The 13,969-nt window shown below is 42.7% G+C and overlaps 1 protein-coding gene across 5 annotated transcripts in view; it reads left to right on the top strand.

The window, feature by feature from the left end:
- Window positions 1-13,969, top strand: part of dlec1 (DLEC1 cilia and flagella associated protein) — a 185,372-nt gene that overhangs the window by 16,503 nt on the left and 154,900 nt on the right. For 4 of the 5 annotated variants that reach the window (XM_087987630.1, XM_043690850.2, XM_043690851.2 and 1 more), the window contains 2 exons: window positions 3,679-3,847; window positions 9,290-9,406. In XM_087987630.1, the coding sequence (XP_087843756.1) occupies window positions 3,679-3,847; window positions 9,290-9,406 (286 nt within the window). The remainder of the gene's footprint in view (window positions 1-3,678; window positions 3,848-9,289; window positions 9,407-13,969) is intronic. The other variant, XM_043690852.2, reaches the window with a different exon arrangement.

The raw sequence follows: 13,969 nt of genomic DNA, 5'->3' as shown, positions 1-13,969 counted from the left end.
TTCCATTTATTTTTCCTTTGGACATATCTTTTGTTTCTATGTGCAACATTAAATAACTTTGGCTTGCACCATAACCTCTTAAATCATTTAAATGCTACTGCCCTACACATTTATTGTACACCATCTTCTTTTCTTGTTTTCCCACTTTCCCTTTCCTCTGACGTCTGTGCTTATTTTAAAACCATTCTTCACTAACATCGTTCAATATTGATATTAACCTAACCTTATCGAAAGCTCATTGATTTGAAACTTTATCTTTCTTTTTGTTGTTCCAATAGATTTAAGCACTGGTTGTTTCAACCATATTCTGTTTTTGCTTTCAGGCATGTGTGATAGTTTGTTTAACTTAGAATGTTAAGAGTAATTTCTTCTCTTGATTTTTGCAATTTTTCTTTCATACTCATTTGATCTCCCCCAAGCATCTAACCCTTCCAAGTGTCAAAAAATACCTCAAAGTAAATTTGTAGTTACTTCAATCCCTAGAGAGCTGAGGTTGGAAGATTTATACATGGGAAGCACGATTATCCAAATTTTGGATTATCCGGCAAGATTGCAAAGTTTCGATGCTCGGCTAAACAATGTTATCCGGCATTTGATTAACTGAACGAAATACTCCCTGCTTGTGTCCTTCGGATAATCAATGTTCCTCTGTATGTGATAAACTTCTGAAATGTAAATTTATATCCAAGATCTACCATAAAGCTGCTGTACCTTTGTGTTCGGCCAGAGAGTGGTGGCTGTGTGGAATGCTCTGCCCCAGAGGGCAGTGGAGGCCCACTCTCTGGATTCATTTAAGAAAGAGTTGGATAGAGCTCTCAAAGATAGTGGAATCAAGGGTTATGGAGATAAGGCAGGAAGAGGATACTGATTAGGAATGATCAGCCATGATCATATTGAATGGCGGTGCAGGCTCGAAGGGCTGAATGGCCTGCTCCTGCACCTATTGTCCATTGTCTATTGTCATAAGTGGAGGACTTTCTTTTAAATTCATTCATAGGATGAGGGCGGTGCTGACTAGGCTAGCATTTATTGCTATTGCCTTATTGGCCAGAGGGCAGTTAAAAGTCAACCCCATTGCTTTGGTTCTGGAGTCACATGTAGGCCAGACCAGGTAAGGATGGTAGTTTCCTTTCCTAAAGGACATTAGTGAATCAGATGGGTTTTTCTGAGAATTGACAACAGTTTCATGGTCATCATTGGACTTTTAATCCCAGAACATTGATTAGGCCTCTGGATTAGCATGGGAGGAAGAGCGCCTCATCTTTCGCCTAGGAACCCTCCAACCACAAGGGATGAACTCGGATTTCACCAGTTTCCTCATTTCCCCTCCCCCCACTTTGTCTCAGTCAAATCCATCGAACTCAGCACCGCCTTCCTAACCTGCAATCTTCTTCCTGACCTCTCCGCCCCCACCCCAGTCTGACCAATCACCCTCACCTTGACCTCTTTCCACGTATCGCATTTCCAACGCCCCTCCCCCAAGTCCCTCCTCCCTACCTTTTATCTTAGCCTGCTGGACACACTTTCCTCATTCCTGAAGAAGGGCTTATGCCCGAAACGTCAATTCTCCTGTTCCCTGGATGCTGCCTGACCTGCTGCGCTGTTCCAGCAACACATTTTCAGCTCTGGATTAGTAGTCCAAGTACAGTAACACTAGGTCATCACCTCCTCTCGGTTAAACTAAAGGTTTTGGTTACAGGTGATCCGTTCAGAACAGGAGGCCCAATAGGGTCAGTCAGTACCTGAAGGAATTAAATAGGCCCAAAATTGTACACAGCAATTCTTGATCAGTAGAACATAGAATGTGGAGTCATAGATGCATAGAGATGTACAGCACGGAAACAGACCCTACAGTCCAACTCGTCCATGCCGACCAAATATCCCAACCCAATCTAGTCCCACCTGTCAGCACCTGGCCCACATCCCTCCAAACCCTTCCTATTAGAATCGTAGAGTCATAGAGATGTACAGCATGGTAACAGACCCTTCGGTCCAACCCGTCCATGCCGACCAGATATCCTAACCCAATATAGTCCCATCTGCCAGCACCCGGCCATATCACTCCAAACCCTTCCTATTCATATACCCATCCAAATGCCTCTTAAATGTTGCAATTGTACCAGTCTCCACCACATCCTCTGGCAGCTCATTCCATATGCGTACCACCCTCTGCGTGAAAAAGTTGCCCCTTAGGACTCTTTTATATCTTTCCACTCTCACCTTAAACCTATGCCCTCTAGTTCTGGACTCCCCTACCTCAGGGAAAAGACTTTGTCTATTTATCCTATCCATGCCCATCATAATTTTGTAAACCTCTATAAGGTCTTCCCTCAGCCTCTGACGCTCTAGGGAAAACAGCCCCAGCCTGTTCAGCCTCTCCCTGTAGCTCAGATCCTCCAACCCTGGCAACATCATTGTAAATCTTTTCTGAACCCTTTCAAGTTTCACAACATCTTTCCGATAAGAAGGAGACCAGAATTGCACGCAATATTCCAACAGTGGCCTAACCAATGTCCTATACAGCTGCAACATGACCTCCCAACTCCTGTACTCAATACTCTGACCAATAAAGGAAAGCATACCAAATGCCTTCTTTACTATCCGATCTACCTGTGATTCCACTTTCAAGGAGCTATGAACCTGCACTCCAAGGTCTCTTTGTTCAGCAACACTCCCTAGGACCTTACCATTAAGTGTATAAGTCCTGCTAAGATTTGCTTTCCCAAAATGCAGTACCTCGCATTTATCTGAATTAAATTCCATCTGCCACTTCTCAGCCCATTGGCCCATCTGGTCAAGATCCTGTTGTAATCTTCGCTGTCCACTACACCTCCAATTTTGGTGTCATCTGCAAACTTACTAATTGTACCTCTTATGCTCGCATCCAAATCATTTATGTAAATGACAAAAAGTAGATGGCCCAGCACCGATCCTTGTGGCACTCCACTGGTCACAGGCCTCCAGTCTTAAAAAACAACCCTCTACCACCACCCTCTGTCTTCTACCTTTGAGCCAGTTCTGTATCCAAATGGCTAGTATTCCATGAGATCTAACCTTGCTAATCAGTCTCGCATAGGGAACTTTGTCGAACGCCTTACTGAAGTCCATATAGATCACATCTACTGCTCTGCTCTCATCAATCTTCTTTGTTACTTCATCAAAAAACTCAATCAAGTTTGTGAGGCATGATTTCCCACGCACAAAGCCATGTTGACTATCCCAAATTAGTCCTTGCCTTTCCAAGTACATGTACATCCTGTCCCTCATATACAAACATTGTCAATGTTGCGCTGCACCCTGCAGTAGCCCTTGATACTGTCAACGGCACCTCCAACCTTTGTGTCATCAGCAAATTTACTAACCCAGCCCCCAAGCACTTCATCCAAGTCATTTCTAAAAGCTACAAAAAGCAGAGCCCCAAGAACAGAGCACTGCAGGACACGACTCATCACTGACTTCCAGGCAGAATACTTTCCATCTATAACCACTCTCTGCCTTCTGTTAACCAATTCAGATTCCAGATAGCCAAATCTCCCTGTATCCCATACCTCATGACTTTATGAATGAGCCTTCCATGAGAACCTTATCAAATGCGTTGCTGAGCTACTTGAGAGATTACTAACATGTAAAAATGTTTGTCTCATTGTAGACTGATTAATTTTAATGATTGCTAAATAGATTCATGCAGAATATGACAAACGAATTGCAGAGGCTGACGCAGTTGAAAAACACATCATCCAGGCCCGAGCACGAGCCACAGCGGCAGAGGAGAAGGCTCTGAATAAAGAAAAGGAGAGTGGAATTGACTTTAAATCCCTGGATAATAAATCACTTGGATTGCCAACAGGTAAAACCTATTCGTTACATAATGTTATTGGTAGATGGGAAGACATCACAGTTAACAAAGTAACAAAGACCTCCATCTTGTTATCTTCCCTTCCCATCCTTGATAGGTTAACTTCTGACCAAATCTGGTTCCACTGGATTTGCTCATCTTCTGGTGTTTCACCAGTGTCTGTTCTTGCAAGAAATGTAGATTGACTGGGAGCTGGGGGTTGGCATTAGAAAATAAATGACAAGATGTTGGTATATCAAAACTTGATTTGGCCTTGACGACTTCAGGACTTAACCGGTGCATAGCTTGAAGCTAGTGGGTAAACCTCAAGGTATTTTTGATTTGTATTCATTCACGTGTTACAATACGGGTTAAACCCTCCTGCTTAATTTAAACCAGCAACACAAAAAAGACTTATCCCATGCAGTAATCTGTGAAAATCCAAGAGGCCAAGAACTATTTAAAGTAAAAATTAACAACTTTATTTCTTAAGGTATAACAGAGAACAATTAACTATTTAGAACTCCTTCCTCTAACCTATCTTTTATCTTCCCTTATATAATACTAGTCTGATAAAACCCCCCATTAAGATTTATTAAATATTCAAGTTTTTAAAACCAGCCAACTGTTGAATCTTCTATTTGGATCTTCCTGTATCTTCTTTTCTTCTTCTTTGGGATTATGCTTCACTGGTCATGGATCGATAAAGGTACCTTTAAGAGAGCTATTTTTCATGCTATTTGTACATGCTGGTGGCGTGGCAGTTCTTCTCCCAACTGTTCAATTTTACTCAGTCTTATATCCCCAAAGCATCAGATTATGTCATTGGCCTGTAAGATTGTCAATATACTCAATTCAAACTTGATTGGAATTTGTTTTTTTTGGGGATATAATTTAAACTGATTGGCCTAATTCAAATCTGTTTTTGTCATCAGGCAACCAGCTACACTAACTGCTGTACCACATGCTTCATTGTATCTTGTTGAGAACACTTGGTGCTGTCAGGTAGTTCTGCTAGCTTTTAACTCTCTTAAAGGTACAGTACACCCACATCTTCATAACACATGGAATGAGGGCGTCACTGGCTAGGCTAGCATTTATTGCCCATCCTAATTGCCCAGAGGGTAGTTAAGAATCTCCCACATTGAATCTGGCATCATATGTAGGCCAGACCAAGTAAGGGTGGCAGCTTCTTTCTCTAAAGGACATCAGTGAACCACTTGGCTTTTTCTGACAATTGACAATGGCTTCATGGTCATCATTAGACTTTTAATTCCAGACTTTTATTGAATTCAAAATGCACCATTTGCCATACTGGGATTCAAATCCAGGTCCCAGAATATTACCTGGATCCCTGGATTAGTAGTCAGCAACAGTACCAAGAAGCCTTTGCCTCCCCATTATGTGTAAGTAAGTTCTACAAATATTTAAAATGAAAAAGATTGGCTAAGGTAAACATTGGTCCCTCAGAGGATGAGAGGGGGAAATTAATCGTGGGAAATGAGGAAATGGCTGCAGCTTTAAGCATGTATTTTGTGTCAGTCTTACATTTGAAGACACAAATAACATGCCAATAACTGATGACAAGGAGGATGTAGCAGGTGAGGACCTAGAAACTATTATTATCACTAAAGAGGTAGTGTTAGGAAAGCTATGGGGCTAAAGTTAGCCAAATCTCCAGGCCCTGATGAAATGCATCCCAAGTACTAAAAGAGATGACAGGAGAAATAGCAAATGCGCTAGTGGTAGTTCACCAAAATTTGGTGGACTCTGGGGCGTTTCCAGCAGATTGGAAAACAGCAAATGTGATGCCACTGTTGAAAAAAAGAGATAGACAAAATGCACCATTTGCCATACTGGGATTCAAATCCAGGTCCCAGAATATTACCTGGATCCCTGGATTAGTAGTCAGCAACAGTACCAAGAAGCCTTTGCCTCCCCATTATGTGTAAGTAAGTTCTACAAATATTTAAAATGAAAAAGATTGGCTAAGGTAAACAATAGGCCCGTTAGATTGATTTATGTAGTGTGGAAAATGCTTGAATCTATAATCAAAGAAGAAACTGCAAGACATCTGGATAGAAATTGTCCCAGCATGGGTTCATGAAAGGAAGATCATGTTTAACAAGTTTACTGGAATTCTTTGAGGACATTGTGAGTGCAGTGGACAATGGGGAGCCAATGGATGTGGCGTATGTGGATTTCTTAGATTACTTACAGTGTGGAAACAGGCCCTTCGGCCCAACAAGTCCACACCGATCCGCCGAAGCGCAACCCACCCATACCCCTACATTTACCCCTTACCTAACACTATGGGCAATTTAGCATGGCCAATTCACCTGACCTGCACATCTTTGGACTGTGGGAGGAAACCGGAGCACCCGGAGGAAACCCACGCAGACACGGGGAGAACGTGCAAACTCCACACAGTCAGTCGCCCCAGGCGGAAATTGAACCCGGATCTCTGGCGCTGTGAGGCAGAAGGCATTCAACAAAGTACTGCACAAAAGGCTACTGCATGACGTTATGTGTAATGTATTAGTACGGGTAGAAGAGGGTTAACTAATAGAAAGCAAAGAGTGAGGATAAATTGGTGTTTTTCTGGTTGGTGATTAATGGCTAGTGGAGTGACTCAGGGATCCGTGTTGGGTTTGTAATTGTTTACAATTTACACAGATGATTTAGAGTTGGGGAACAAGTGTAATGTGTCAACTACTGGATGATACTAAAATGGGTGGTAGAGTTAAGTGTGCAGGGGACACAAAGTCTTCAGAGGAATATAGATAGGTTAAGTGAATGTGCAAGGGTTTGGCTGATGGAGTACAATGTTGGTAAATGTGAGGTCATCTATTTTAGTAGGAATAACAGCAAAATGAACTGTTTATTAAATGGTGAAAAATTGTAGCATGATGCTGTGCAGAGGGATCTGGATGTCCTTGTGCATGAATCACAAAAAAGTTGGTTTGCAGGTGCAGCAGGAAATTAAGAAGGAAAATGGAATATTGTCCTTTATTGTCAGAGGGATGGAATTTAAAAATAAGGAGGTTATGCTGCAGCTGTATATGGTGCTAGTTAGGCCACACACTTGAGAAAGGATGGACTGGCATTGGAGGGGGTGTAGAGGAGGTTCACTAGGTTGACTCTGGAATTGAGAAGGCTGCCTTATGTGGAGAGATTGTGTAAACTGGGACTGCATTCGTTCGAATTTAAAAGAATGAGGGGGGAATCTTTCAGAAATGTACTAAATTATGAAAGGAATAGATAAGATAGAAGCAGGAAGCATTTTCCACGGGCAGGTGAAACTAGAATAAGGGGGCATAGTCTCAAAATAAGGGAGTGCAGGTTTAGGACTGAATTGAGGAGGAACTTCTTCTAAAAGGGTTGTGAATCTGTGGAATTCCCTGCCCAATGAAGCAGTTCAGGCTGCCTCGTTGAATGTTTTTAAGGCAAATACAGATCTTTGAACAGTAAAGGAAATAAGGTTCATGGTGATTGGGCAGGTAAGTGGAGCTGAGTCCCACCCATCATCATATTGAATGGTGGAGCAGGCTCGATGGGCCAGGCAGCCTACTTATTTTCTTATGTTCTAGTTGCTGGTTATCATGTATGAAGAGCTAACTGATGGAAGATTTTACCAGGCATTCTGGCCTTAACAGCCAGTGCGCAGGATGTTTGGAACATGTCTGGTTTAACAAGCGGATTGGCAGGGCTGTGAAAATGATAGGCTGGAAAGCCTTTAAACACAAAACTGTGACAGCTGATTCTTTGCCTTACTCCCAGAAATAAATAATAATGAAAGTTAAGATATTACCTGGTATTCTATTATGCTTTAATAATTTGTCAATATTTTAAGAAAATTAAGCTCTTCTCTGTGTAATTGAGTTTTTTAAAAATCCATTCATGGGGCATGAACTTCACTGACCAGGCCAGTATATTTCGCCAATTGGGCAGTTAACAGTCAAGGGGTCTGGAGTCACATGTAGACCAGACCAGAGGATGGCTATTTCCTTCGCTGAAGGATGTTAGTGAACCAGATGGGTTTTTCCAACAATCAATAATGGATTTATGTCATCGTTGGACACTTAATTCCAGATTTTAAAAAAAATTGAATTCAAATTCTACCATTTGCTGTGGTAGGACTCAAACTAGAACATTATCTGGTCACTAGATTAACAGTCCAGTGATAATACCACTGGGCCATTACCTCCCACTGTTGCAACCTGGCTGCATTCCTGTTGTTTCAGGTGCTAGCTGAAGTTGCAGATACCCCATGTGTAATCAATATAAGCCTGTGGCAATATCTAGCAAATTTCACTAGTTTACCAGTGTATGAATGAGAGAGTTTGGCACTATTCACGGTGCTTTCTTCAGAGAACTCAATAAACTGAGACCCCATCTGCAGACATTAAAGATTCCTTCGGATTATCTGAAGAAGATCTCAAGGTCGCGATAGAAATGTTATATCAAAGAGGTGTTTCCAACACTGATCGTGTCTTTTGTTTACAATGATTAAAAATGAACTTAGCTTAATGAAATGCTGCCAAGAACAGTCCTGAGCATTGATGGGAGCCCAGGCACCATCTCCAAATGACTGACTGCCTGCCCTCTCTTTGTCCCCACACTTTCCCTGGAGTTCTACACAGGGGTGTACCCTAAACCCCCCTTCCCCAGATAATCTCTCCAACATTGTCCTGTACAGGGCAAAGGTGGAACTTGTCAAAACATTGCAGTAATTATTTTGAGACTCACCCCCCCAAAGGCAGCAACAGTCTTGCTGTTGGTGTCCTGTTCTGGCTGCCTCCCTCCCCCCGCCCCGTTGGTGGGGGAAGCAGGGGCTCGACTGTTGTGTACTGCTGCCTACTGTCCTGAATGGTGAGCACACTTAGCAAGTGCTCACTGTCTCAATTCAATTGAACTGGTTGGGGGGGGGGTGGGGGAGAGAGGTTTCAGCAATGCTTCAGGTCCCTCACACACAAGTGTGTGTTTGCTCAGAAACCAGCCCTGAGACAGACAGGGAGGAAGGCAGACAGAGTGAAGAAAAAGGAAACTTCAGAAAACCCTGAGCCTCAGAGGAGAGGCATTGAGTAATCAAGGTTCCTCTGTATTTGGAAGAAGATATGGAGGGCTGTCCCTGAACTCCTGGCCAATATTTCTCCATTATCCAATGTCACTAAAACCAGTCATCACATTGCAGTTTGTGGGACTTTGCTGTACACAATTTGAGATGTTGTGTTTTCTATGTTATAATACTTCAAATGTCCTTCAAACTGAAATTCTTTAGGAAAGCCTTTATGTTGCATTAGGTTCTCACTGAGATTGAGTTCCAGGTGTTGATTGGGATTCAGAAAACATATGCTAGTGGAAAGTGAGGGTGATACAGAATGGACAGCCATAATTAAATCAGACCACAATCTACAATAACATTAATATTTCTTATCTATCTGTCCCTTACAGTGAAGTCCACATTCAGGGACTGCATAGACAGTGAGTTCCTTAAGACACATAACTTGATCGTTCCAGAGGATTATATCACTGAGAAGCGTACGAGTAGCAAAGCACCGATACCTGCAGGTAACATCTGAGGGCTTGCAACAGCTAATTTGATTCCTAAATGCAATATAGTGAGAAAGAACAAGCCAGTAACTATTCACTTAACATTAGCAGGAGGAAAGATAATAGAAACCTGTACAAAAACACAGCAAAAATGTATCTAAGAATGGAAAACAAAGAGTAGTTATTACAGATTCTTTAGGAGAAGATTATGTTTGAACAATGTTAGTTTTTCAAAGTTAACATAAAGGTTTGTGCACTGCGCATAATATGTTGGGAATTTAAAATTGGTTTGATACTCATGACTCATGTGGCGTAAGACAAATAAACTGATAAAATAGATTGATTTATTGTTGTCACATATACCAAGTTACAATGAAAAACATTGTTTTGTATGCTATACAGGCAAATCATGCCATACAATGTGCATCAGCGTAGCAGGACAGGATGTAAGCATAAGAGTAAGTTTGCAGATGACACCAAAATTGGAGGTGTAGTGGACAGCGAAGAGGGTTACTTCAGATTACAACAGGATCTTGACCAGATGGGCCAATGGGCTGAGAAGTGGCAGATGGCGTTTAATTCAGATAAATGCGAGGTACTGCATTTTGGGAAAGCAAATCTTAGCAGGACTTATACACTTAATGGTAAAGTCCCAGGGAGTGTTGCTGAACAAAGAGACCTTGGAGTGCAGGTTCATAACTACTTGAAAGTGGAGTCGCAGGTAGATAGGACAGTAAAGAAGGCGCTTGGTATGCTTTCCTTTATTGGTCAGAGTGTAGAGTACAGGAGGTGGGAGGTCATGTTGCGGCTGTACAGGACATTGGTTAGGCCACTGTTGGAATATTGCGTGCAATTCTGGTCTCCTTCCTATTGGAAAGATGTTGTGAAACTGAAAGGGTTCAGAAAAGATTTACAAGGATGTTGCCAGGGTTGGAGGATTCGATCTATAGGGAGAGGCTGAACAGGCTTGGGCTGTTTTCCCTGGAGCGTTGGAGGCTGAGGGGTGACCTTATAGAGGTTTACAAAATTATGAGGGGCATGGATAGAGTAAATAGGCAAAATCGTTTTCCTGGGGTCAGGGAGTCCGGAACTAGAGGGCATAGGTTTAGGGTGAGAGGGGAAAGATATAAAAGAGACCTATGGGCAGGTTTTTCACGCAGAGGTGATACGTGTATGGAATGAGCTGCCAGAGGAATGGTGGAGGCTAGTACATTGCAACATTTAAGAGGCATTTGGATGGGAAGGGTTTGGAGGGATATGGGCCGGGTGCTGGCATGTGGGACTAGATTGGGTTTGGATATCTGGTCGGCATGGGCGGGTTGGACTGAAGGGTCTGTTTCCATGCTGTACATCTCTATGACTCTAAGACTCTAACTGTTTGGCACAGAATCAGATAAGTTAATCGTTGTTTTAAGTGTGGCCTACAGAGAATCTGCAGTAGTGAGTAGAGTGGGTTCTTGATTCTCTGTTTTTGGAGATATGTCTCTTGGTTGAACTTAAAAATATAAGCCATAACTATTAATTTAACCTGGGGCAGTGTTTGTAGCAACGTTTTCACACAAAGGGTGGTATATGTATGGAATGAGCTGCCAGAGGAAGTGGTGGAGGCTGATACAATTGCAAATTTTAAGAGGCATTTGGATGGGTATATGAATAGGAAGGGTTTGGAAGGATATGGGCCGGATGCTGGCAGGTGGGACTTGATTGGGTTGAGCTATCTGGTCGGCATGGACGGGTTTGACCGAAGGGTCTGTTTCCATGCTGCATATCTCAATGACTGTGACTGTGACAGTATTACAGCCACAGAGAAGGTGCAGAGAGAGAGAGTGAGAGAGAAATTACAATTAACATTTGAGAGGTCTATTCAAGGATCTGATAACAGCAAGAAAGAAGATGTTCTTGAATCTATTCATATGTGTATATAAACTTTTATATTTTCTGCCTGATGAAAACAGGTGGAATAGAGTATAACCAAGGCAAGAGGGGTATTTGACCATTTTGGTTGCTTTACGTAGGGCACTGATAAGTTTAGATGGAGTCAATGAATGGAAGGCTGAATTGCACGATGGACTGGGCTGTGATCATGACTCTGTAGTTTCTTGCAGTCTTGGGAAGAGCAATTGCCAAACCACACTGTGATGCCTCCAGATAGAATGCTTTCTATGGTGCATTTGTCAAAATTAGTAAGAGTCCTTGTGGATATGTTGAATTTCCTGAGCCTCCTGAGGAAGTAAAGTTGTTGTTCTGATTTCTTGACCATTGCGTTGACATGGATGGACCAGAATAGATTGTTGGCGATCATCAAACTGTTAAGTTTGCAGATGACACCAAATTAGGGTGTTTTGCAGACAGCTGAGTTAAAATACTCTTTTGTGCCTGAAGGCAGGTCTAATGCACCATGAGCTCCACTGCAGGTAGGGCGTGAAGGTAGGTCCCAAAAATACCCCGGTTGGAATGGGGATTGAACCCTGCACTGTTGATTCATACTGGCTGTGCAGCCAACTGATTCCCCCACCCAAGGATTTTGAGTTGCTACAGCAACATATTCTTTTCCATGCATGCTGTAACCTGGAACTAGTGGCAGTGAAGGTTGAGGCTTCAATTTCTTTCCATTTCAAGTTGACGATGAACCTCTCCCAGCCAGTCGTATATATTGGAAGGACTTGCAAATTGATGGTCAACCTGTTAGACTGGATTATCACCATAGTTTTTTGTCCATCAAATCCTGGATTGTCACTTGAATGCAGAGCTTCTGGCAAACTACCTGCTGTGCCACAAGACCTCCTAGATATAGAACATAGAACGTTACTGCGCAGTACAGGCTCTTCAGCCCTTGATGTTGCACCGACCTGTGAAATTAATCTGATGCCCATCTAACCTACACTGTTCCATTATTATCCATATGTATGTCCAATGCACATTTAAATGCCATTAACGTCGGTGAGTCTACTATTGTTGCAGGCAGGCCGTTCCACCCCCCTCTACTCTCTGAGTGAAGAAACTATCCTAATATCTGTCCTAAATCTATCACCCTTCAATTTAAAGCTATGTCCCTCATGTTAGCCTTCACCATCCTAGGAAAAAGGCTCTCACTGTCTGCCCTATCTAATCCTCTGATACGTCTCGATTAAGTCACATCTCAACCTTCTTCTCGCCAACGAAAACAGCCTCAGTTCCCTCAGCCTTTCCTTGTAAGACCTTCCTTCCACACAAAGCAACATCCTAGTAAATCTCCTCTGAATCCATATAATGCAGTGACCAGAACTGCACGCAATACTCCAGGTGAGGCCTTACCAGTGTCTTGTACAGCTGAAGCATGACCTTGTGCCTCCAAAACTCAATCCCCTACCAATAAGCGCCTTCTTAACAACCCTATCAACCTGGATGGCAACTTCCAGGATTTCTGCATCTGGACACCAAGATCTCTCTGTTTATCTACACTGCCAAGATTTTTACCATGAGCCCAGTACTCTGAATTCCTGTTTCTTCTTCTGAAGTGAACTAACTCGCACTTTTCCGCATTAATCTCCATTTGTCACTTCTCAGCCCAGCTCTGTATCTTATCCATGTCCCTCAGTGACCCACAATATCCTTTGACTCTACCTGCAACTCTGCCCACCTTAGTGTAATCCACAAATTGACTAACCCATCCTTCTACGCTCACCTTCAGATCATTTATAAAAATGACAAACAGCAGTGGCCCCAAAACAGATTCTTGTGGCAACCACTGGTGACTATGACATTGGAAGGGAGATTACAGAGACTTAGACAGAAATTTAAAAAGGAGGTCCTCAAGGGTAGTAATATCTGGATTACTCCCAGTGCTACGAGCTAGTGAGGGCAGGAATAGGAGGATAGAGCAATGAATGCATGGCTGAGGAGCTGATGTATGGGAGAAGGATTCACATTTTTGGATCATTGGAATCTCTTTTGGGGTAGAACTGACCTGTACAAGAAGGACGGATTGCACCTAAATTAGAAGGGGACTAATATACTGGCAGGGAAATGTGCTAGAACTGCTTGGGAGGATTAAACTAGTAAGGTGGGGGGGACACCCAGGGAGATAGTGAGAAAAGAGATTGATCTGAGACAGGTAGAGCTAAAAACAGAAGTGAGTCAAACAGTCAGGGCAGGCAGGGACAAGTTTGGACTAATAAATTAAACTGCATTTATTTCAATGCAAGGGCCTAACAGGGAAGGCAGATGAACTCAGGGCATGGCTAGGAACATGGGACTGGGATATCATAGCAATTACGGAAACATGGCTCAGGGATGGGCAGGACTGGCAGCTGAATGTTCCAGGATACAAATGCAACAGGAAGGATAGAAAGGGAGACAAGAAAGGAGGGGGAGTGGCATTTTTGATAAGGGATAGCATTACAGCTGTGCTGAGGGAGGATATTCCCGGAAATACATCCAGGGAAGTTATTTGGGTGGAACTGAGAAATAAGACAGGGATGATCACCTTACTGGGATTGTATTATAGACCCCCCAATAGTCAGAGGGAAATTGAGAAACCAACTTATAAGGAGATCTCAGCTACCTGTAAGAATAATAGGGTAGTTATGGTAGGGGATTTTA

The sequence above is a fragment of the Chiloscyllium plagiosum genome, unplaced genomic scaffold (genome assembly GCF_037043375.1).
Source record: "Chiloscyllium plagiosum isolate Xiang-an unplaced genomic scaffold, Cpla_swu_hap1 HiC_scaffold_5, whole genome shotgun sequence".
NCBI lineage: Eukaryota > Metazoa > Chordata > Chondrichthyes > Orectolobiformes > Hemiscylliidae > Chiloscyllium > Chiloscyllium plagiosum.
This window is presented reverse-complemented; position numbering and strand designations above follow the sequence as displayed.